The 26,181-nt window shown below is 41.2% G+C and overlaps 1 protein-coding gene across 2 annotated transcripts; it reads right to left on the minus strand.

The window, feature by feature from the left end:
* Positions 1-1,863: 1,863 nt before the first annotated feature.
* On the minus strand, positions 1,864-25,846 carry erlin2 (ER lipid raft associated 2). Of its 2 annotated transcripts, none has more exons than XM_079816265.1 (12): positions 25,750-25,846; positions 24,864-24,968; positions 24,667-24,748; positions 24,543-24,589; positions 11,839-11,900; positions 11,478-11,603; positions 10,644-10,717; positions 9,010-9,068; positions 8,376-8,467; positions 8,165-8,254; positions 3,208-3,287; positions 1,864-3,118 (listed from the first exon to the last, which is right to left on the minus strand). In XM_079816265.1, exons 2-12 carry the CDS (start codon positions 24,965-24,967, stop codon positions 2,939-2,941), a joined length of 996 nt encoding a protein of 331 aa, XP_079672391.1. In that variant the 5' UTR covers position 24,968; positions 25,750-25,846; the 3' UTR covers positions 1,864-2,938. The 2 variants fall into 2 exon arrangements, with proteins under 2 accessions (XP_079672391.1, XP_079672392.1); XM_079816266.1 differs by having other exon boundaries at positions 25,738-25,786.
* Between the last annotated feature and the right edge of the window lie 335 nt (positions 25,847-26,181).

A 26,181-nucleotide genomic window follows, 5' to 3' on the forward strand; every position in this document is an offset into this window, starting at 1 on the left:
GATACAATTTATATTTATAATATGATACAGTTGCAACGTCACATTCCCAAGAGTGCTGTTTTCCTGAATAACATCACGACTGAAAAGGACACTGATTTCAAATGACAGCTCCATAAACAATTATTAACATTAAGTCACTTACATTTTGATGCAATATTGAGTGTTTTTGTTCTATTTCAGCAGCGAAAATAGTTCCAAAAGATCACAGCAGAACGTGTGTCACAGCAACAGCGTGTTAGTGAATGATTCAGCATTTTGAATGAATCGATAGAATCAAAGATTCAATTAACTATTCGTAAACTACTGCCTCATTCTTGAATGAATCAGCGTTTGAACGAATCGACTCAATGATTCACTCATTCAGACGGTCACCTGCTGCCACCTACTGGTGGTTTAGTTTCATCTTTCCAACATTTCTTATTTGTATATTCAAAAAATATTTAAAACAATCTCATAACATTATTTAATGCAGTTATAATTTTTCTGTGTAAATTATTTAATTTGACTGGTAACAGCCAGTGTCGTCTTCTAATTTAATGTATTGATCCAATTTAAGAATATAAAAGGAAATCTGAATCATAGCCTATATTTAATAAGATTAGGGGAAAATGCCCTTTATAAAAGGTAAAAATATCACAAATATGCATATGTCAAAGCTGATTGAACACTGGTGAGAATATTGCTTCAGAATAAATTTATTTTCCCTCATTAGTACATAACTGTTTTACTATCATTGCTCAAGACTTGATATTAGAATATTGTTATCCTGTAACAGTAATTTAATCAAAATGTTTATAGCCACTATATGTTTATAGAAGAATATAAGAGAGAGATCACTGGCCGCTTTGTTGTCAATTCAGGCTTGTAACTGATGCGGATGCTGTAATCATTACAGGGTGAGTATACGTAGGTTTGACGATCAGATGTAAGAAAATTCCTTGTTGTGTTACACAATTAAAAACATTCAAACTCTGACTTTTATTTTATTTTGATTAAAAAAATGTGTGCATGCGCCACCACAAAAAGTCCCACAGCTGTCCCCCCCAATGTGTGATTGACAATTTCGCCCTTGCATGCTTTTATGATAAAGTGAACATTATTGTCACATATCACCTGGACTAATTAAATATAAAGCGTTTACAGGCAAATGTGCTTCATGTTTTTCCCCAGCGTTGAAATCAGGCACATATAAATGTCAGGAAACACGATTCCTGGCTGCACGTCAATATCCATGGATCACTGGATCTTTGGTAAGTTGTAAGGAACACTATATCGAGTCAAACCTTTAGCTTAAACTGATAATCATTCGTTTTACTCGCGTTTTCACAGTTTCCCCTTTTAAATCCAGTCATACAGCAGCTCTTTTGCCAGTTGCCACTCAGTCCGGCTGAGGGGCGTGTTCTGTCGGGAAAGTGGCGTCAACGCATCGGATTCAGAACGATGATCAACACATAGATGGAGTAAATCCAGTCCATCAACACCCCTAATGCTTGCACAGTCCTATAGCTCGTCCTGGGTCGACATTTCATTCTGTTCAGTTTCGTTTTATATGCTGTTTAATGTTGATGATCGCGTTGTTTTACATGCATGCAAATTTCAGTCAATGGCGGGTAAAGAGTTAATGAATAATTCCAAGTGTACAAATATGAGGTATGCCGTTAATTTTTAGGAACATTTATACGCATATCAGTGACAACCTTATTACTTACTTCAAGTTCCAGATATGTATGAATGTTAACACGTATAAACCTGACTAATAACTACAAATGGAAGCAAGCTATTGATCCACTACAAGATATATTATGACATATGATGCAATTTTAAACACTGAATAAAAATGTCTGTATATTTTGTATTAGAACTCGAGTATAGGGAAAATGGAAATAATTTATTAAACATATTTCAAACATATCTAACTAACAAATGAAAGCAGAATAAACATTCCATTAGAAACAGCACACAGACATACACATTTTTAAAGGTCAATGGCCAGACTGAGACAGACTCATTTCTGTGTCAACACTCAAATCCTCTGCACTGTTAAAGTGACAGAAGAACTGGACGGTTTATGCTCTGAACCTATCAGTGCTGCGTGCGAGCTAGAAAAGGCACACAACGTCTGCCGATTTAAAGGGGGACATTGTTATATAGTGTACCGTACATTTCTTGCAGCGTTCATAATACGAAAACTCTCCACATAATTTATAAGTACATATGATACAGTACTTCTATATTTAACAATAAATGCTTTGTGCTACACTATTATCACATGACCATACCATGCTGTTGGTTTACACAACCATCTTCTGACTAGAAATTCTAACATCTCTCAAATGACTTTCAATCCTCAGTAAATTAGCTCCATCAATGGGGGGGGGGGGGGGGGGGGGGGACAAGGACAGTTGGGTGGGTAAGTGAAAATACAAAACCTAATCTAATACATATATATTTAATTCTGAGGGGCTTGTATAGAAGAAAAAAGTAATTTAAAGTAAACCCAATAAAAGAATCCCTGAGGTATAAGAGCCTTCAAGATGCTAAGATGCCCATTAAGTACATAACCCACTTCTTCTGTGTAAAAAAAAAAAAAAAAAAAAAACATAAAATTGAATGATTGTTTAATTTGATAAACTTGACATACTCAAAACATGCACAAATCTCGTGCGTACATTGTCACATTCAAATTTAAACTGCCACATTCTGTTCTATTGAAAAGTATAATACTCTGTTCAAGCACCACTGGCTTGTGATCAAGTCACCAGGGTATAGACACAGGTACAGTGTTTCTGTCCCACTGATAAAGCACCATGTACTTTACTTGAAGTGGTTTCAGCTGCACTGATTGTACCAATGCAGTCTATTGACTGGCCATTAGTCTCTTTCATTACCTGTTCATTTGTTCTCAGTGCTACAACCCAGAGTTCTACCCCAGCTCTCATCATTCCAAGTCCAGTATTCCCTCTGAGAGGGCATCTATGGCTTTGGAGGCAGCGGAGGAGGAGCTTCCTGGTCCTGAGTCCATAAACATGTGAGGGATCTCACTTCCAAAGTAAATCTTACTATTAGCTGCTATTGCCTTAAATTTCATCAGCTGGAGATATTCAGGCGTCAGCTTGAGCTGTGAGAGGAGAGGAGGGGAGAGAAATGAACACATGTTCATAAAAGCAATGAGCACAGTAATGATGGGGTGCCATTTTAAGAGTTTACCTTATTGGCCTCAGCTGCTCTCTGTGCGGTGTAGAAATCTGCATCTGCTTTTGTTTTCTGCCTAGCAAGGAAAGCGCTGTCTATAAAATCATCAAAACAAATGAGAGTGCAAAATGAACATGAAATCACAGCAACATTCAGTCATAACTGTGTGATGAAGGATTGTCGATGCCATTTAAATTCATTCTAAGCATCCCATTTCACAATATATTCAGGCGGTTCAGCCAAACCTCAGAAAATATAAAAAGCAGTCACTCATAATTACAACTTGTTACAAGTCGGAATCTCATGACGGTAATTCAGACATTGTGTGAAAGCATCTAAGTATCTCAACATGTCGGCCACCACAAGGCGATCAGCTTCCACATAAAATGAAGCAGACAACTATTAGACGACTGATATGACTGTGTACAGGACTTTGAATGTATTTTTCAAAAGTACTATTTCGTTATACGTAAAACCTTTTAATGAGGGGAGAAAATGACTAAGACTGACTTTGTTGCACTCCTGGCAGATTTGTCTGCAAAAGACATTCTTTCCAGTTTCAGTATTCGTTGGACAGCGGATATCCAAGTATTACGAGACAGTATATACACTAGCCCTATTATACTTGTTAAGCAACCCTGTCAGAGATCAAGACATGATGAGGCCCTCTTGATAAAAACAAACATGGCAGTTTAAATTTGTGAGTTTTTATTATGATCGACTCATTTGATCAGCATAGACTTTCCACCCAACTCGCTCTAGCATTGAATATAACTTTGACACCTCAAACATTATTTCGTAATAACCTGTCATATCCGTTGTGCTAGCGGTCATTTTAACGGTGCCACACATTAAGTTATTCAAGTTACATAAAAACTTTTAAACATGCTATAATTTGCTTAATTGATAATTGATTTAAAATATTAATTGATATACCATGTATAAAATAACCACAATGGAAAAGGAGCAGTGAAAGACAGTCATTTCCTCATCTTTACCTGGAATGTTACCATGCCAGTGCAGAGTACTGACAACAGGAATTTCTTATTATTGCTGTTAATATAATTGTTGCAAATAAATATACATTTTTGAATGTTTTTTATTATTGTTTATATATACTTTATACAGAAAGTGTGTTTTCACTCTCGACTTCATTAGTTTGGTTGGGCGCTGGTCATGCTGATTTTTACAGTGGATCATTTAATTTGAGCAGTGTAACTTTTGTTTGGTTGACTGCATTTTAGTTTGATGATGAATAGATGAAATGTCAAGTTAACAACGCTAGAACTGATATGTTGTGGGTGAGGCGCCTGCATGCGCGATCAGTTAGATTTAATAAAATAAAGATATAAAGAAAACAAATACAATGCGTTAGAGTGTAACAAAAACGAGCATCACACAGTTTATTTTGTTAATATGTTATTTCAGTGAAATATATTTCATGTAGTCCTATTCATTTTATTCTGTTTTTCTCCATTCACAGAAGCGCATGCAGGCTAAAGCTAATTTAATTTGACATTCTAATCTTAACGGTTTAGAATCAGCTTTGGTTGTTTGTCAGGAAAATATCTAAATGAACAAAATGCTCTCGTTTCAATTCTCCGTCAGATTTGCTATGCTGCACACACGCTTGCTCAAAAACTTGCGTACACGAGCTGAGACCTGACGTGAGATTTGATCGTAGCCACCGCTCCTGTCCATATTGATAAATGCCAAGTTTTGCGTGGAAACGGCCGTATGAACAGTTTTCTGTCGTACATTAGTTTCATAAATGAGGCCCAATGTATCTACTATATAACACATTTCATACCTATGAAACTTATTTAAACTTCATATGGAATGATATATGGACTAAATATGGACTAAAATGTGTGTATAATATCAAAATAAAAGAACTTGAATTATTCTGTTTATATGTTGATTTATACTCTCCCACCATCTAGCTTTAAAATGAACCGCAAGGGACTCAGGTGAGTCACATTACCATAAGCGAAAAAATTACTTCCGTTAAGTGACCATTGCTTGCCTTCACATGCTAATGGAAATTTCCTAATTCCCACTTTAGAAGTCGTGATTACGAGCTGGTAACATTCAAGTGCCTGGTTGTCGGAATGAACAGGAATCACGGAGGACACCAGATTTATTCTTGCCTATTTATTGGGAAAATCTTATTAAAACCATCATCATGTATCCCATGCACTGACAACCATATAAAAATTCCAGATAGTCCGCTTTCTGCCGATGCTGTAATTTCAGTCAAATACAGGCTACTTTTGCTGTGTATCAAACATACAATATGCGTCAAATGATTACTCGTACATGTAAATATGCACTACATTTATGTCAAGACAAGACAAACTCGCTGTTTTGGGGGAAAATATTATAAAACCACACCTGCCACAGCAGTAGTTCTCCCCGCCACCATGTTTAAAGTGTATGGCACGCCCATCTGGGCAATTTGGGTATCAAAATTATTTCCGAACTTCCCAGTGGTAAATACGACATCCGAGGACATTCATGTGCAATTTTTACCTAGGAAACTCGTGTTTACGATAATTCCGATAGCACGTGAAGGCAGCATAAGTCGTTTATAAACTTGTGAAAGAGCCCTTTGTAAAAAGATTCAAGTCTTCACTTTCGCTTAGAACGCCCCTACAAATGGTGTCCCATTCCTGAAGTGTAAATGTCGAATTTTGCTAAAATGGAAGTACACAACTTTATTTTTTAACACTGAGAAAATATAAAATATAACAGTAACGCTAAAAAGAAACAACACTCACGCTGCGTCACGCGAAAACGCAATTGTACTCTGTGAACGCACCTGATAAGAGATAAATTGACCGATGTGAATAAAGCTGCAGCTCCAAATACTCCATATTACCTCTAGAAATAGCCTTTATCTTCTCACCAACACTATATTTACATAATTATCTTGGTGTGGTAACGTTACTGAATTGACAAGCTGACGTTAGCTTTAGATCGTCAGCTTTCTAGACTTCCTGCTAATGTTAAGTAGTAAGTTAAGTTAATTAAAGGATAATGTTAGACTGACTAGTTCAAATGTTCACCTTTGATCAATCGGTACATTATGGGCTTCGTGACTTGATGTGGTTGGTCTTGGTCCCACCTTGGTCTGGGCCATTAACGTTGTGAGACTTTGTGTGGTGGATGCTGTGATGAGACGACTATGCTTTTGGCCTACCATATGGCTTACAATTGCCGCCTCCCCCATGTTGGAGATGTCAAATGATTTGACACAAAGTTTGCAAATAGCTCTCTTCGTAAATGTTAAATCTTTGGCTAACCAGGCTATATATTTATGATTGGCAAGCCAGCCCTCTGAAAACTTGCGTTTTCCCATTTTGTTTGCCGTGAAGACCACACTCAAATGTAAAAATCAAGGACAACGTTCCAGGTGTTTTTAGTCAAGCAGTTTGAGGTAGGGGCGCTGTGATGGCAACTGCCACCTAACAACATAACCAATCACTGCAGACCTAAACTACAGCAGATCAAGAGTAAAAACCATCGGGAGCACTGGCAGACTGATCCAAACGCCATGAAAAAAAAAAAACGACTGTATATATTATATACATTTAGAAATTCTTAATTTTATATTTCGAAATCGAAATGGGGACAATAGTCTGGAAACATAAATATTTTTCCATACTCTGATTTATTTTTTCCATACTTTTCCAGACCTGGAAATTACTCAAATAAAATTCCATACTTTTCCAAACCCGTAGGAACCCTGTAGTTCAGACTGTCCATAACAATTTTCTAACCAATGTTCACATAAACCTTAACAGTGTGGCTCTATGATTCAGTCTATTGGCTCAGGAGTCTTTTTTCCAGTAAGAAAGTAAAGAAACCTAACCTTAAAAAAACATTCTAAAAACTGCACAGTGGAAAACATACTGATGGGTAAGCTTTCCATTTAAAAAACGAAGGCCTGTTTATTTCTATCCATCTGTATATCTATCTATATCTATATAACTTCCTACTGACCTAACCTCCCAGATTTTGGTTAAGAATTCTATGTAAATAGCGCAATTTAATTGATACATAAATAATACATAATGCATTTTTGTAACAAAGATGGTATCTTTCAATAGACACACTGGTTTGATTTGTAGATGTCTTGCACTAATGACAATGCCTTGCTTTGCATGTAATCATTTGCATTTGTCTTTGCTATGCAATCATTCCTTCTCGCTGTAGTTTTGTTTTTTGCTCGTTTCATTTTCACACGAGGAGACAAACTCCTAGAGGTATTGGTGAAAGTTTTGAACCTGACACTGACAGCTCCGTTAACAATGTGCATGCTGGTCCAGGAGACAGATGTTGCAAATGAATTTATGATCGACATGAACTTGAACATACAGCATGATTTGCCACGTTATATGAAAAACTGGCCTCCTTTGCAATAAATCTATCCTTGCTGAATGATGGACATTCATACAGGCTGGTTTAAGAATTAAGAAAAAGTATACAGTACAATTCAAAAGTGGTCGGTAAGATTAAAAAATATATATATTTTTGAAGAAGTCTTATGCTCACCATGGCTACATTTATTTGATCAAAAATACAGAAGAAAGTAAATCTGAAATATTATTACTATTTAAAAAAAACGTATCTATTCTGATATATTTTAAAATGTAAATTATTATTGTGATGGCAATGCGAATTTCCGCCAATACTCCAGTCTTCAGTGTCATTCTAAGGGAGGGGGGGGGTGGGTCATTGTATATGCTGATTTGGTGATTTCTTGATCAAAACAGCTGTGCTGCTTAATATGCATGTGGAAAATTCAATAAAAAAATTTTCTGGATGAACAGTGTTCAAAAGAACAGCATTTATTTGAAAAATATATTTTGTAACATTATAATTGCCTTTACTGGCAATGTCTTTGCTGAATAAAAGTATTAATTTCCTAAGAAAAATAAAAAAAAAACCAAAACACACATTCACCTACCTTCAATTTCTGATATCTTTTTCTCAGTTTCTTTTTCCATAACTTTCTGGCCATACTTGATTTCAGCCACCTGAGCCACCTTCTCTGCCTCTGCAGCCATTGAAAAAAAGCAGAGCAACATTCTTTTACTTTTAAAGGAGCAATAACTTCATCAGTATCCAATCAACACGACCAAACAGGCTAAATACCAAGAAAAAAAAACTTTGTTCACCAATGACAGCCTTTTTCCTCTCTGTCTCTGCCTCCTTCTCTACAACCTTCTGTGTCTGAGCTGCAATCAATAACTTTGTTCTCTCACTCTCCCTGAGAAGACACAAAATAAAAGAGAGAGAGATTCTGTTTCAATCAAGCTCAATTGATAAGGACTGACAAAATACTTTAGACCAAAATACAGTTTTGCAGTTTAGATATAGAATGGCAAGTTAAGCTGTAACCAGGGCACAGAATAAAGACTCAACACACACCATATGAGAGTACAAAGTTACTTGCCAGCTGGCAACATAATACACTGTCTGAGCCTCACTAATGGGAGTGATGAGAGTGACTCAAATATATAAAAATACACAAACAAATGCAGAAAATACATACTTGTGCACTGTGAGTGGCTCATTTTGTGTATGCTGATGTGTCACTAATATGCAAGATTATTAATTAATACAAAATATAGTAAGAAGATGAATTCCTTTGTCATAGAGGCAAAATATATAAATCAAGGCCAGTAAGAAACATTTATTACCACCACATTCACTCACTGTGTTAGTGTTAGTTCATTTTGGGTTCTGGTTGTAACACAAGATCCTCAATAGCTATTACATGCAACATGCAAAAGGTTTTCATAAACTCACATTAGTTCATAGTTCCTGCGAATGCTTTCTGGAATGTTTGGTTTGGTAACACGGACTGCCTGCTTACAGGAGAGAGGAACAGAGGAGAGACCAATGATAGAGAGGAGAGAGTAAGAGAAAAAAAAAACGTTATTTCTTTTAGCTGGAAGGGCCTTGGGAAAGGAAAGAATTAGTGGACATGGTCAAATACTCCTCATGTGACTCACAGCTCATCATGCATCAGATGGATGACACATTACCCACAAAAGCGCCATTAGAAAATTCAGGCTACAATTCAGCATAAATCACTTATATAGTCTATATACAGCATATTTTAATGCTGCCAGATGAGAAGCAATAACAATGGAAATCTACTGCTTGCACATTTGATGAGAAAGGTTGGGTCTTTGCTTGAATATGTGAAAACTTGGTTCAGCACCAAAGGGATTTGAAGAAGGAAATCTGAATCCTGCCAAACCAAAGCTAAATAAAGAACGACAAACACATGCAAAAATACACATCTTATCTTCGGTCTAACAAAATGTGAAACCAGATAAAGTCTTGAATGTTTTGATAATGAGTTAAGAAAGGCCGAGGCTATCTTTCCTGATTCGAAGGATCTGTTTAACTAAGCACTAATGTATAACCTGTGTGACGAATCCTGTGTTAAGTGGGGTTTTCCCATAGACTGTAAAAAAATATGGACGTAGTGTCTGTGACGTCACCCATAGGATTCTGAAGAGCAATTTTGAAGCGTAAAGTAGGGACGAGCTGGCCGTTGCCATCTTGTCAGCGCGTCACACCCAGATAACAGAAAATGGGCAACGAGGCGGGACGTGGGCGGAGCTGAGGTGACGACTAACAGACAGCGGACCAACGGCAATACACCTGTCACTCAAAGTGGCCACGCCCTTAATTATGCAGAACTTTAAGGCTTTATATAATGTAACCGAATGAATTATAAAAAATTCACCCCCCTCACAGTTGTCATGAAGGGCAAAATTAGATATATAGACAAAAAACACAATTTTTACCAGCCTGTAAACATGTTTTTTTCTGCTGAAAAGTTGGGCATTTTAACATGGGGCTCAATGAGATTCTGCTCCCTTTTGGAGTCTGTCCCTAGCGGCTAGTCGATAAATTGCAGTTTAAATCACTCCCATATTGGCTTCAAGAGAAACTGGGGGAGGTTGCCCCTTGGGTTTTCCCCAGGCTGAGGTGGATGGTTGGCTGGCTCCACCCTCTCAAGTGGCTGTTCTCAGGTGGTTTCATTCAGCACACCTGTTTCTGGCTTCCTGTCGGGCCTTGTTAAAAGGAGCATGATGAAAAGGCCAGGAGGGCTGCAGATTGGACTTGATTTAATTTGGTTTCCTTTAAACTTGTTTCTTTGGTACATCCAACACTACTACAGCACATAACCCTTCCATGCATTCATTACACTTTACACCACGGACTCCAAAAACACTGTATACTGTTTTTTTCTGTTTAGTTCTATAGTTAGTATTTTCTTAATACATTTTGCATTCTATTTGGGCTTTCTTGTGTGTCCCTATTTTTGTTACGTCCCTGTTGAGACACGGGGCGTAACGCCTGTGCAGAAGATAAAATGTTGACAAGAACTCTGTGGAATAGGACAGAAAACAGATTATTCCCACCTGAATGATGAGTCCAGGTGCCATGTTGGTGAGATCCTCCTGCAGCGTGAGCTTTAGATTCTCATCTATTTGATCTAATGCCGGAGAAGAAACAACAGGTCACTTTATGAATGAAACACAGAACTTATACACCCAACTCATTTTATCATCACAACACAACTGCAAATATTTACTTTATTAATGATTTAACACCATATCAGCAGCAATGGCGATATTCATGGCAAAATCAATAGTATTCCAATAAAATAAAATAAAATATTACAATATCATTTCAGTACATTGTTTACAATAATTTAACAATTTTCACAACTGCAAATGAAAAGCACTTCACTAGTCACATGTAAAGCACCTCCACATCACCGCTAGAGGGCTGTTATCCCCTAACACTATTGTGAAGTGCATTTATTATAGAGATCAAAAGCTATTATGAACTTCTCACACTGCATTTCTAGAGCAAAAGAAAATCCAAATTAATTACTTTAAGGAGTTTAATTGTGAAAAATAAATGAGTTATTGAAAAAAAAAATCTTACTATTTTCTAATTCCTAAACCTTCCTAGTGAATTATATTGTGCATTCAGGGTGTCTTGACATTTTAGCAGAGAAAAATATGCAAACAATGATTTAAATTCACCCATTGGTTTGTAAAAAAAAAAAAAAAAAAAAAACTGCATAAGAAATGCACTTTCATTGAGAGCTTATTGTGAGACATTTGCTTTGAGCTGCAAGGGAGAGACCATTGAATGCATTGAAATATGAGTCTTAAACCAGCAGAATATTAACAAGTTTAATGGTATAAAATCATCCAACACAGAATTAGCAACACAAAACTTACCAAATAGACCTATGTAGACCTCCTGAAGTGAGTGCACACTACAGAACTGATTCAGCTCATGGTGAACCTTGTTGAAAATCAGGGCTTTGTCATAGTCAGCAGTGAAGTTTCTCACAATGCCATAAACTGCAACAGAGCAGACAATGATGACAAAAGGGTCAGAGCAGACAAAAGAGATGAATAGGGCACATCAAATAAACGACAGTAATAGTCTGAGTCGTTGCTTAAATTCATGGGGAGTGGGATAAAATATTTATGGGCGAGCAGGCTATATCAAAAGGTTCGTAGTGGGCCCAGGAAAATGTCCCCTAACAGCCTTTTACACAGTTCTACATTCTACATTACAAAAAAAATATTTTACCTGCTGAGGGGACAAGGTAGTTCACCACCTCAATGCGATCAAAGTAGATCATTACACCTCCACTGCAAAGCAAAACAACATATTAAATTAGTGAACATACATGGATGAGTGTGAAAATCTATTCCACAAAGCAGAAATCTCATGCAGGGTCTCCCTCACAACAGCATGTGTCTGAGATGATCAGAGATACAAGACCGACAATCTGTTTTGTGAACTTATGCTATGCCAGCAGCCTTTTATTTATAATTTGATACACTACTGTTCAAAAGTTGGGGGTAAGTTTTTAATTGATACGTTAATTTAACAAGGACCCATCAAATAAATCAAAAACAACAGTAAAGACATTTATAATGTTACAAGTTTTCTATTGCAAATAAACGCTGTTCTTTTTAACTTCCTATTCATCAAAAAAAAAAAAAACCTGTATAATGGTGTCCACATTTCAACTATTTTCGGCTGTGATAAGACATTTTTCTTGAGCACCAAATTAGCATATAACAATGATTTTGAAAGAAGAAATGAAAATACAGTAAAACAAATGGCAAGCAGAGGACAGAGTTTTCTACAAGCAAATTTTACATGTTCAGAAGATATCCTATCCATACCCACATGCTTTATTTTTTTTTAACCTCATAACTACATCATAAACTCACCATGGGGAGACAGTCACATCCTCACCACTTTCAATGTTACCCACTGCAAACGAGTCACTTTAAACCCCATTGAACAGCTTGTAATAATGTTCTTGCCACGACTGTGGCAATTTCCTCTGAACCTCTTACACCATCAATGTTCATTGGCAAAGTTGTTTTAAAATGATTCATTCTTTTGATTTCTTTCCAGAATCATTTGGATAATTATTTAGATGTTTCCTTGCAAGCGAGTCAGACCTCATTGTGTTTTCGTTCCTCTTAATGAAACTTAGGGCATATTTAAAATTTGCATTTGCCCGTTTCTTATATTCAAATAAAGGGCCTGACTCAGCCCAAGCTTTATTAAAAGCCCTTCTAGCCCCAGCATGAAGCTCTTCAACATATTAATTCCAGCCCGGCTTGGCTTTGTACAGAGGCCTGCTTGAGGCAAGAAGGTACTCCAAAATATTATCATTAAAGGAACACAATTTACTGGAGAGTATCAAACCATTCGAGTAGGGGTTCAATCTTCAACTGGCTGGCAGGAGCCGCCACTGACCTGTGACCTGTCAGTGGGTGGTGGCAGCTGCCAGTCTGATTCTGGCTGGTCACGTGACTGGGTGCTTATTGACTGCCCTTGAAATTGGTATAATTGGGGCAGAAAATTGTGTGTAAGGTAGAGTCTGGCTTGCGACCTCCTCGTGAGACTCTGACGCTGCATGGCTCAACCGATGAAACTGCAAACTGTTCTTCAGTAAATTCTCTTCATTTGATTGAACAACCTGACTCCTGGTCTTCTTTCAACATATCTGGTCTCTGGGTCTTAAACTGTCACCCCAACAGTACGGCAACGCCGCCAGGTATTGTGACATGAACTATTTCAGTGCTCAAGTCAGTGGTAGATTCACCTGTCCCATAGAAGTCTTTATGTAGGGAGTTCAGTCTTTCCTAGTCCTGCTTAGGTAGAACAGTCTCTTGAACACACAGTACATCATAGGTCTCCAATAATTTACCCACCACAAAGCAGCGTGATTTATGTCAGACACTGAGCACTGCTGCAACAGATCAGCTGTCCCTCCTGATCCACAGGCCACGCTGTCACCATTAAACTCTAGGTCTGCGGGCCTCAAAATAACGGCGGACACAGATCCCCACTGGCCGAAGATGTGGATCGTACATGTTTTCTAATTCATTACACTCAGCAGTGACATGACAAACTAAGGGTGTTTTCACACTTGGTCCTTTTCAGGGGTCTGAGTGCAGTTTGCGTGATTTTGGCCCATATGTGAACACTCCAAACAATCTCAGACCCCTTTAAAGCGAACCGAAGTGGTCTGGGTACGGTTCGATGTCATCATATGGTACGACTCGTTAAAAACACGCAATCTGAACACAAACCGCTCTGGGCTTACTTGATTTTTCTATTCGCGAATTCCGTGTAGTTTGGTCATCAGATGCCTCCGTACAAATCGGCTGTTCATCATGGCCGCTGCTTCTGGCAATTCTCTACAAATTATTTGTACACAACTTACACTTGTGAATTGCAATTTCAACCGCTTCCAAAGAGACGCGGCTGCGCGCCTTGCCAGTTTAAAATGGTGTTACGAGCGCACACACCTAAAGCACGTGCACAGAAGTCAGCTGTCACAGCGCGTGTACTAAACTGAATCTTTAGCGTCCTATTGCATTTATTTTAAAGTGTCAAAAAAACACACAAGTTTCAAATAAACTGGTGGTTTTGTCTTAAGAGAATGTAAACATCTGCATTACTAGCCTAATATAAGAACCAGCCGAGGACATCATACAGTGAAGAATAGCCAATGCAGTTTTATTTTCCATGTGATTATTCAGTTTCTTACTTGATTGCTGTTTTTAGGCATACATACTTCACCTGGAAATTTTAAAAGCAGTTTATATAATTAGCATCTTTTTTTATTATTTTATTGTATTGTTTATTTTTTGTATGCTGATGTTATCATTGCCTTCTGCAATAAAATAAACATGATTCAAGGAAAACAAATCCAAATAAATGTTATTTACAAAGGTGGATGTGTGATACAGCTAGTGCAAGAATATGTAGTATTGCAAAAACAACTTTTTTCCAAAAGATAAACAACTTAATTCAACAGCATTTGTAGCAATGTCATTTAAAAAAAGAAAACTTTACAAACAAATATCCTGGTTACTGAGGCACAATGTAAGTGAATGGGATCAAATGTTGAAGGCCATAGGGTCAGCCATCAAACACTGAACTGGACTACATCCAAAAAGCAACAGTATGAACACAAAGGGGTCTGAGACCACATTCCTACTGAAGTGGACCAAAAAAGAATCTGAGTCCTCTTTCAGGGACTGGGACAGTGTGAACGTGAAGAGAACTGGGTCCTTTTTCACTTGGTTCACCTCTTGGTCCACTTAAAGCTACACTGTGTGATATTTTCCCCCCTCTAGTGGTGAAAATGTATATGACATCCAGTGAATTTTAGTTTCTGTTCTGTTCAATTCCGATTTTGTTTTAACTCCTACGGTGGCCGATTTAGTCCAAGATTAACATGGCTTCCAGTTCGACCTCGTCCACATTCGACACGGTGCCTGTGGGATATTCTGTGCGCAGTGGGATGGTTGGAACTCAACTGGCCTAATTATTCGACTAGAAAGAACTGCAGCTAATCCAGAGTGAACTTTGATGATAGTAATGTTTATTCAGTCATCCAATTGCAAGGCATAAACAGGTTTGCATGGATATGTACATAAATGTGGTTTCTGTGAGAGAACAAATTAGGATGGTAAATATACATGATAATGAAATGACAGAAGATACACAGTTAAGAACTGTATAACTATACTTATAAGTTACATTTGTATAATGTAACCGTAAACCAGAGCTTATTGTACCATATATAGATGCTAAATGCAGCTGCATTAAAAGGAGCTCCCGCTGCCGCTGCTAACAAGCGGTGTCGCATTACAAAAGTGTGTGTGCAGGTTTAGCTCTGTATAACAAGTGTTAATATGCCGATCAGACCTGATACATATTTCCATCAACATACATTACAAGCAAATATTTTCTATAAACGAATAAACATTGTTGATAACAAAATAACTGAATGATTATTCAAATAGGTGAGCATTATGTTGACACAAAAATACTTCTGAGGTGACATCAACTGAATTACGCGATGACACACTCTGAAACACATCCACAATGACAATAACTATTATTACTTACGGAGTTATTAACGCACAGAAATACCACACAAGGAAAAACAGACTTTTGAGGAAAAAACAAGCCAGGAAAACGTTAGGTTACTTACGTAACCCCGGTTCTCTGAGAACAGAGCAAGGTATCTCACATATGGGAACGCCCCCAGGCGTGATAGACTATGGAAGCACCAATTACACCACGTCTGTCCGAAGGATGGACCAATCACAGCTCATACAAGGAGCCCACCCTCTCCCTATATATATTGCTGTGATCCCCGAAAACGGCATTCTAAACATGCTCTTCCCCCGTGTAATGCAAGTAGGGAAGCTTGGTGAGATACCTCGCTCTGTTCTCAGAGAACCGGGGTTACGTAAGTAACCTAACGTTCTCTTTCAAACATAGCTCGGTATCTCACATATGGGAATGATATAGCCAACTCCCGAAACGCATGCTTTCCGAAGCCGCCGAACAGACCCGGCAAGAACGAAAGATAACCTTTCAATTCTTCAATGAGCCACATTAAGAATTGCATGAGCCATTGAAGGCGCAGTGACATCCAGACGGTAAAATCTGATAAATGTATGAGGGGAAGCCCAGCTTGCAGCTGCACAAATATCTCCTACCGAAATCCCCTTGAACAAAGCCCAAGAAGTAGCCATACCTCTTGTAGAATGAGCCTTTAAACCCGCTGGGGAATTATAGCCCATAGACGTATAGGCCAATTCAATCGCCTCCACCATCCAGTGGGAAAGGCGCTGTGAGGAGATCGGTTTACCCTTACATTGAGTGGCCCATGAAACGGTTTACCCTTACATTGAGTGGCCCATGAAACGAATAACTGATCATTCTTCCTGAACGATCGTGTCCTGTCAACATAATAGCGTAATGCTCGTACAGGACACAAGGTGTGCAATTTCCGCTCGTTCTCCGAAGAAAAAGGAGGGGGGTAAAAGGCACGTAACTCCAAAGCAGAGCAGTTATAAGCTGAATCGCTGACTTTGGGAACGAAGGCCGGGTTAGGCAGCAGCTTAACCTTGCTGTCATCCGGACTAAAATTCAAACATGTTCGATGAACTGACAAGGCATGCAATTCACCCACTCGTTTAGCTGAGACTAAAGCAAGTAGTAAAATTGTTTTTAGAGATAGGAGCTTAATATCCACACTCTCCAGAGGTTCAAATGGAGCCAGAGTTAAAGCATTCAGAACCATGGACAAATCCCATGACGGGACCAGGCGTTTAGATACTGGTCTCAGACGCTTCACTCCCTTCATAAAACGGCATATTAGAGGGTGCCGTCCCACTGAAGCTCCATCGAAGCCTACATGACAAGCTGAAATAGCTGCCAGGTAAACTTTAATTGTAGAAAACGCTCTCCCATTGTTCATTAAATTTTGTAAAAAGCAAAGCACATCACTCACCGCGCACTGAAAAGGAATAACTCCTTTGCGCGTACACCATTCCTCGAACACACACCATTTAAGGTCGTACAGTGAGCGCGTTGATGGAGCTCTCGCGCTCTGGATAGTGTTTATAACCTCCTGCGGAAGCCCGAGTGGGTTTAAATTTAACCCTTCACGGGCCAGACCCAAAGATTGACTCGTTCTGGGTAAGGGTGAAATATCTGCCCCCCCGCCTGTGACAGCAGGTCCCGGCGCAGCGGGAGCGGCCAAGGCTCGCCCTGGAGGAGCTGGACAATCTCTGCCAGCCACAGCCTCCCCTACCAACGGGGCGCAATCAAAAGGAGAGATAATCCGTTTTCTCTTACTCTTTCTAGGGTGGGAGAAATCAGACTCAGCGGTGGGAAGGCGTATAGCAACACGTTCGGCCATGGGTGTGCCAGCGCATCCACACCCAAAGGCGCATTTTCGTCCCTGAGAGAGAAATACAGCGGACACTTTGTGTTTGCCTGCGAGGCGAAGAGATCTACGGCGGCCTTGCCGTACATCTCCCAGATCTGATCCATCACCTGCGGGTGAAGCACCCATTCTCCGTACAACGGGTTTCCCCTTGAAAGCAGATCCGCCCCCACATTCAGGACTCCTGGTACGTGCGTGGCGCGCAGCGAGCTTAAGTGCGCCGCGCCCCAGACAATCAATTTGCGCGCTAGATTGTGCAATTGCAACGAACGCGTTCCCCCATGGCGATTGATATAGGCCACCACCGTCGTGTTGTCTGTCCTGACCAGAACATGAAACCCTTCCAAGAATGGGAGAAAATGTTTCAGGGCCAGAAAGACTGCCATCAACTCCAACATATTTATGTGAAGCTTGCGAAGCCGGGGCGTCCAGCGGCCGTTTATCGACCTGCCCTGGAAAACAGCTCCCCAGCCCAACAGGGATGCATCCGTTGTCACTACTTTTCTCAGCAACACGCTCCCCAAGGAAACCCCTGTCTGGAATAAACAGGGATCTCTCCACTGATGAAGAGCCATCACGCAATCCAAGTGTATTCCCACTCGGCGCGCAAGGTGCCGATGAGGACACAAACGCTTCGCTGCCACCCATCGCTGGAAGTCTCTCATTTTTAACAAGCCTAGCGGGACCACGGATAGCGACGAAGCCATCATGCCCAAAAGGCGGAGACAGGTCCTGAACGATACCAGGTTTCCCTTGCGAAACTGGGCAAGGCACTGATAAAACGTCATGATCCTCCTTTCCGAGAGCATGGCGCGGTAAGCCACAGAGTCTATTCGTAAGCCCAAGTATTCTATCTCCTGGGATGGAATCAGCTGGCTTTTGGCCTCGTTGATTCTGAATCCCAGATTCGATAGATGAGATGTGAGCATCTCTGTGTCCCGCTCCGCGCGCTCCCGCGAGTGAGCGCATATCAGATAATCGTCCAGATAAGCCGATATTCTGAGCCCCTTGTGTCTCAACGGTGATAACGCTGTCTCTATGCACCTGCTGAACACTCGTGGGGCAAGACTTAACCCAAATGGAAGGGTAACAAATTCGTACGCTTCGCTCCGAAAGGAAAACCTGAGATATTTCCTGTGCGCAGGATAGATGCTTATATGAAAGTAAGCATCCTTGAGATCTACCGCGGTGAACCAATCGTCCCTGCGGATAGCGCGCATGAGAGTTGTGACAGTGAGCATCCTGAATTTGTACTTCCTCAAGTGTTTGTTTAGAACACGTAGGTCCATTATCGGGCGCAAACCCCCGTCTTTCTTTGGAATTAGAAAATAACGGGAGTAAAAGCCTTTTTGAGTTTCCCCCTCTGGAACCCGTCTTATAGCTCTTTTCTCTAAGAGGGAGGATATTTCCTCTTCCAACACACGCGCTGAATCCCCATTTGCTACAGATGCTATGACCCCGTTGAACAGGGGTGGTTTTACAGCAAACTGAAGCCTGTAACCTTTGGTTACCGTCGTGAGGACCCACGGGTGCGCAGAACACTGTCTCCAAGCCTCTTGGCAAAGAGCCAACGGGTTCAGCTGAACCGAATCCATAGATGGGGTTAAGGCGGCATCTAGTGGACCGAGAGAAAAACGGCCAGGCTCTGTGAAGCTCAGAGACAGCTTTATTTCTGGGTTCATTGCTGTTATTTTGTTTTTGTTTTTCTGCGCCCTCGGCTGTGAGCCTGGATGCGACAGAGAATTTTTTATTATTTTTAAACCCAGGGGCTGAAGTGCTTTGTGACAATGCACTTGAGAACTTGTGCTTGTACCCAACAGACCACCTACTGGTGGTTGAGTGTTTTGCACTCGACGGAACCTTGTGTGTCGAGGGGAAGCTGAACTGGCCTGACCACAACTTGGAACCATTTTCTCGTCCAAACTCCACATCCTCCGCTTCTTCGCGGGTGGGGGAACAGATATGGCGGACTCGGGAGGGGACATCACAGAGAACCCTAGGTGCTGTCCGTCCCTCCCATGCAGAAATTGCGTCCTAGGTATCCCTCCTCTTTTTGTAGGACGGGATAGCAGACTTTGACTTTGCGGCTGTCGCCGCGAATGACTGCTTTGCCCACGGTTTAGCGTTTGAAGCAGCGGGGGGACGAGCCGCCTGCTCCGTGCTCTGGGGTTTCGTGGGCCTGGATGCATTCAAAAACCTCCTGTTCTGCGCCGGAGGAACAGGACGCAGGGGAACAGGAGGACGCGGTGCTCTCTTGCGTGGCAGGCATATGTTGAACGCCTCACCCTCCTTCTTCTGAAGGTCGCACCGCTGTCTCATCGCTGCAACGGCCGTGCCAAACAGCCCACTAGCATCCATTGGAGCATCGAGAAAATCTAACTTCTCTTTGTCTCCGATGCTCGAGAGATTTAGCCATAGCGATCTCTCGCCTGCGACGGCAAGAGCCATTGTACGGCCGCAGCTTTGCACCGCGCCACGTGAGGTGCGCAAATTGAGATCCGTTATGTTGCAGATCTCCTCCCAGACAGCCGGGTTTGGATTTCCGGCGTCCAGCTGAGTGCCCAGCTCCTCCAACAACTCGGCTTGATAGGCTGTCAACAATGAAGTGACATTAAGTGCCCGCACTGCCAGTCCAGAGGATTTATATATTTTTTGGTACATGGAAGCGGTGAAGCGTTCCATTTTTCCCGGGAGGGAGGGACTGGCAGATGAGAGAGTGGTCCGCCTGTTTGGATGCAGGTGGTGGGCCACTGACTGCTCGACCGTGGGGGGGTTAGAAAGCCCTAGCCCTTCCATTTCACTCACATCGAGTGACGAGTAACCCTTGACGGGCACCCGGTGAGAAAAGGGCTTGTCCCACGATCGCTTCATCTCCGCTACACACGCTGGCAACGCGGGAAGAAGTTGTTTCGCCGGTGGAAGGCGAGCAGGGAGCCTTTTCCCGTCATAGATATCCCGTTTAACTCCTGGATCCCCAGGAGTTACGGGCCAGTCGATGCCAAGCTTGGTCGCTGCACGTTTGCAAACTTCCACTAGGTCAAAGTCTACGACCGTTGACGCCATGTCGCCGCTTAGCGCGCTCACTGGCCTGGACGCTTGCGCCGCAGACAGGATTGCATCATCTTCCTCATCATCCGGCTCATCACGGAGGAGGCGAGCTAACATCTCCTCATCCTCCTCCTCGTCTCCCTCCCCCTCATCGCCTTCCGCGAGTAGCTGATCGAAAAGCGGCATAGGTGAATCTACGTCTATAATCTCCCCCCAAGAGGAAGGATTCTGCGTGGAAGAGGACGGGATCACCTTTGTAGAAGGAGGGACGGAAGAGAGAACCGGATCCTCTTTAGAAGAAGCGGCCACACGAAGCCTTCTCTCGAAGACCCTGGCCGGCATTACACGACAGTGCGCGCAACTCTCCGCATCCGCCAGTGCAGCCTGAGCGTGCTTGACACCCATGCATGCGATGCACATCAGATGCGAATCCCTGCCTGAGATCATGAAACCGCATGCTGCCGGACACGAGCGCGAAGAGGCCTCTTTCTCCGCTGCGGTCTTGGACACCTTCGACATGGTGAGTAAATGAAGTTTAGCTCGCCTTAACGCGTTAGCTACAATAAGAAAATGACTCAGTAACGAGTAGAAATCCACAACAGATTTAGTCTGCACTGCGTTCGGCAACGTCTACCTTGACGGTACGTTTGTGAACTGAAGCAGGACAGGTGCTAAAGGAAAGTCTTCACGGGGAAGAGAACAAGAATGCTGTTTTTGGGGATCACAGCAATATATATAGGGAGAGGGTGGGCTCCTTGTATGAGCTGTGATTGGTCCATCCTTCGGACAGACGTGGTGTAATTGGTGCTTCCATAGTCTATCACGCCTGGGGGCGTTCCCATATGTGAGATACCGAGCTATGTTTGAAAGAGAACTCCATATAACTCTGTTACTGGACGCTGCTGAGATAAAAACTCTCTGCACATGCACCAGACAAGTCTGAACAAGTTGACGCGCACATGCGCGAGGCAGGGAATTTTGTACAGTGCCATCGAGTATTAAAACCGGTTAAAACGCGAAAGGCGAAGCTTGAATTTACGGGTATGTCCCTCTTTGGCTAATGTACTTTCAAGATGGAGGGGCAACATGGCGACCACCGTTAGATCCCATTACCTTATGTATTTTCAATGGCATATTATAAACTTACGAGAATACTTTATTACTTGAAGGAAGTAAATATACATTAATGAGCACATATATTTTTGAAAGAAAAGTGTTTTTAGCTAAGAATAGACTAAAAAAGTTACACAGTGTAGCTTTAAAAGAGTCTGAGTTCGGTTCTTTTAAAGAGGACCCAAGTGTGAAAACACCCTAAATCTGTTGCGGGTTGAATCAATCTTCCGACATGTAACCTATTTGCCCAATTTCTCAGTCCAATATGAAAAGAGAGTATCAGCATCAAGACTAGGAGAAAATCTAGAAGCAAACACTAGTTTCTCTCGGTGCCAGAAGGCTTATGGGACTTGCGTACCCCTTTTCCGAACAACAGTACTCCAGTCCGGGGACTGTGGCAGCGGGCTCAGAGCCTCTCCCTGTAACTGATGAGCAGGCGCCACCAGATCCTGCAACTCTCTCTCCTGTGACGCTGACACCAGCCCCATGTGCCCAGCCAGGAGAACTGCGGAGCTTTTCAATAGCCATCACCCGGCGATCCATGATCGCTGTAGCCGCCCCCAAGTTCTCATTCACGCTTGCCTGAGCTTCCAGGGCCTCTCTCAAACTAGAAACTTCCCGGCTCAGCTGTTCCACTCAGCTGAGTCGCAGCGAGGTGTTCATGTTGCCAAATCCAACAGATGGAAGTTCATTCAGGTAGTGCGAAACAAACCTGGGAATGTTTTCACCGCACTCATCAAGCACCTTCAGACAGTCCTTGATGTTGTTAAAGTCCTTCTGAGGGCCTTTATTTTTGATGCAGCATATCGTAGTGGTGCACATTTCAAATAATAGTCGCTTGGACACTAACAAAACAATTTAGTCATGGGACAGTGTTCTCATTTTGATGGCAATAAGGTTAAAAAAACTCGCCCTCCACTATCACTTTCCCATCAGCTGCTTTGTAAATAAAATTCTCAGATTTTGTTCTAGGGCAAGCAGCACCTCTCGCCGCACCTGAATCGTGTAAACTCGTACTGTATTTTTATTAAATAAATAAAAATTTATTTTAGAGGAAATCTAAGAGTTTTCTGTCCCTCCATAGACAGCTACACAACAGACACGTCTTTGACACTTAAAAAAAATGAATAAAGAGATCGTAAAAAACTAATCGATATGAATTGAACGATTTAGTCCAAAATGTTCTGAAGAGACACAAACGCTTTATGATGAACAGATTTAATTTACGCTTTTATTCACAAATAAAAATTCATCAACGCACACAGCAGTTATAGTAAACGGAAGCTCAAGCATATTTGCTTGACGTGCAAGAACCAATTAGGTTCGTTCTTGTGTCTTTCGCAGCACGTTTGAGCTTCCGCATGAGGTTTTGTTCTCGCGCCTCAAGCAAGTTAGGGTTAAGCTTCTGTTTATGTTTGCAGACCAATGGTTATATGTGAATAAAAGCCCAAATTCAATCAGAAATCTCTCAGATTTCATTAAAAAGATTCATTTGTGTTCCGAAGATGAGTAAATAATGACAGAATTTTAACTTTTGGGTGAATTATCTCTTGAACTGCTGTGGAGCCGGAGCCTCTCTTAAGGTGCAGTCAGACTAGGCTTTAAGCACGCAAAGTCTCTTTTCACCCTGCAACGACTAATTTAGTGTATTTCTTGAAAAGTGTTTTCATTAAGGGATGTTTTACAGCCTGTAGGGCCTCAGAGAAGGCCTCAGGTCACAGAGTGCACTATGTCTCACTTCAGCAGCTCTGAGCAAAACACCCAGCCAGCTGTACCAGCCACCGTGGAACATTAGGTGTTTTAATATGAAGATCCGTATATCAAGCGCAATAATGCAAATGACACTGTAAAATAGAGTTTTCTAATTGTTACTTTGATGATAAACCAGGTGACAGCTCGCCCAGACTGATCTGATGAAATGGCGCATGTATGACACGCCAATTCGTATGCCATTTAGGCGTGCTATCAAGACGCATAATCGGTTTTTAGCGTGTTTATCAACGCCGTTTCATTCTATCCCCCTACACTGCTCCTACCCCTAAACCTACCCATCTCTCACACACACACACACACACACACACACACACACACACACACACACAGACCCTAAACCTACCCATCACAAGAAACATTCTGCATTTTTACATTTTCAAAAAAATGTATGTTTATAAATCCATTTACATTGTGGGGAGACACACACACACACATAATGGTTCGTTTCGGCGTAGACATACACGAGGAATCACATGGCGTAGACATACACACGGAGATGATGGTTCGTTTCGGCGTACACATACACGAGGAATCACACGGCGTAGACATACACGCGGAGATGATGGTTCGTTTCGGCGTACACATACACGCGGAATCACACGGCGTAGACATACACGCGGATAGCTCAAAATGCGTACAGATAACACACCATTTGGCTTTAGAAAGTGGCGTGTATGTTTACGCAAAGTCATGATGTCATGTTGGCTCGCCACTATAGGAATTAAACCAAGAAAAGAGATGATTGATTGGGGAGTACAAGAAAGAATTGAGTGAACAATAATTAAAAATGACCTAATGAACGCCCATTGGTTGAGTAAAGTTAGGGGGTAAGGTGTAGGCATCTCGGCTTTGTTTTGGCATCTGGAACTCGAGTTTGGCAGTGGACTCAAGTGATTTCTTACAAAGAGGAGAAGACTTTTTACACGACACTACATGATGCTGGCTTTACAGAACTGCAGGCCAGAGATCACCAAACAAGAATTTGGTATGTAGCAATAGAGAAAACGAAACGCCTACACTAACGCTGCGTTCTTGCTTTGCATGCACATGAATCTGAATGAACAATTGACCTCACCTTGTGCCACATGGAACATTCTTTACTTCATCTGTTTGTAGGGTTGTCTTTCAGAAAAGAGAAAGGATGCAATAAGAAAAAGAAAAATATAAGCTTAACTATACACACAAAGTCTGCCTTTTACCTGTACAGATTTGAATGTAGTAATGAACGGCAGCATCAGATGAAAACCAGGCCCACTGGTGGCAGTCAGCAGAGCTCCACCTCTGAGAGGAGTGAAGCACACACACAGTTACACAAGCCATAGAGTAGAGAGAAGCATGCTCAGTAGCATCTGCTTGGTTCTGGCATCAGATTATTAGAAAATCTTGAGCAACTGACCTGTAGTAAACACCTGTATGTCCTTCCTCAATCTTATGAAGAGCAGAAAACATTGCTGCTCCTCCTATGGCGAGGATCACAGAGGCAATCGCTCCCAATGTCATTCTGAACATAAAAAGATATATGTAACCTATTGAAGTACATTCCCATGCATTCAATAGTAACTTATTTGATTTATTGTTTGCATAATGTATCATGTATAGCCTCAAACAGGAAATGTGTAGTATTGTAATCTTAGCAAACACCGATGAAAACAGATCCCAAAACACGTTTGTTGTGCACCAACGATTATTTTGTGTGTTTTATGGGTAACAGCTAAACAACACTGGTGTGAAAACTACCGAGTCCGTGACAGATTGAGAGAGCATGTGGAACACTGACATTGCTGTGACTTTGTTGATAAGAGGATTGAGGAAACCAAGCACAAAGACCTGAATGCAACTGTCTGTTTTAGTGGCTGTAAATTAATTTGAAAATACCTCAAATGAAAAGCTCGGATTACTAAGCACTAGACTAGAGAGTTCAACGCGCGCTTTAAAGGGTTTTAGAGACAGAATAACATACAGGAACTCGGAGTTATTGTTCCTTAAACACACACGACTTGAGTGTCCAGAATTTGCCGCTGACTGTGGGGTTTCGCTTGGTGTTACACAAACTAATCGATACAGTACTACAAATTAGATACTGTTATATCAAAATCACAAACATGCTCGTGGCGACAAGCTGCAATCGAACCAATAGAGAACATTACTAGCTAACGTTAGCTTTAAAAGATGTGTGTACAAACACAAAGTACTTGAGACATCCTGTCAACGCGAGATTACAACACAGGGAAATTACTTTGTGGATGAATGCGAACTAAAAGTGATGTTACCTAAGTACGTACTGTAACTGCTTCGTGATGGCCGGTAGAGACACCTGCGATCGATGAGGAAAATACAGCGACGCTTGTTTGCGTCTGACGTCACCACAGTTTGACCTACTTTTCCACTGTTGTTCGGGTTTCACACCGTTAGATGGAGACAAACATATGGATATCTATGGAGACAAATACCTTTCTATCATAGCAGAAGACGTTTTAGATTTTTTATATTGTATATTTATGTTTTTTTTTCTTTTTTTTTTTGTTGTGTGCTTTTGTCATTTTATTATTTTTTACTTCTATATAGCTTTAAATCATTTTTGTTTTGTTTTACACTTGGTCATTTTTGTACTTCAACCTATTTATTTCAGTAAAACAGCTGGTTTTTGTAATGTGAAAAATGAAACAAAGAATCGTATCAGAACTTTTGCACATACAATGTAAAAATTAAAACCT

Source organism: Gobio gobio (assembly GCF_949357685.1).
Source record: "Gobio gobio genome assembly, chromosome: 4".
In the NCBI taxonomy this organism is placed as follows: domain Eukaryota; kingdom Metazoa; phylum Chordata; class Actinopteri; order Cypriniformes; family Gobionidae; genus Gobio; species Gobio gobio.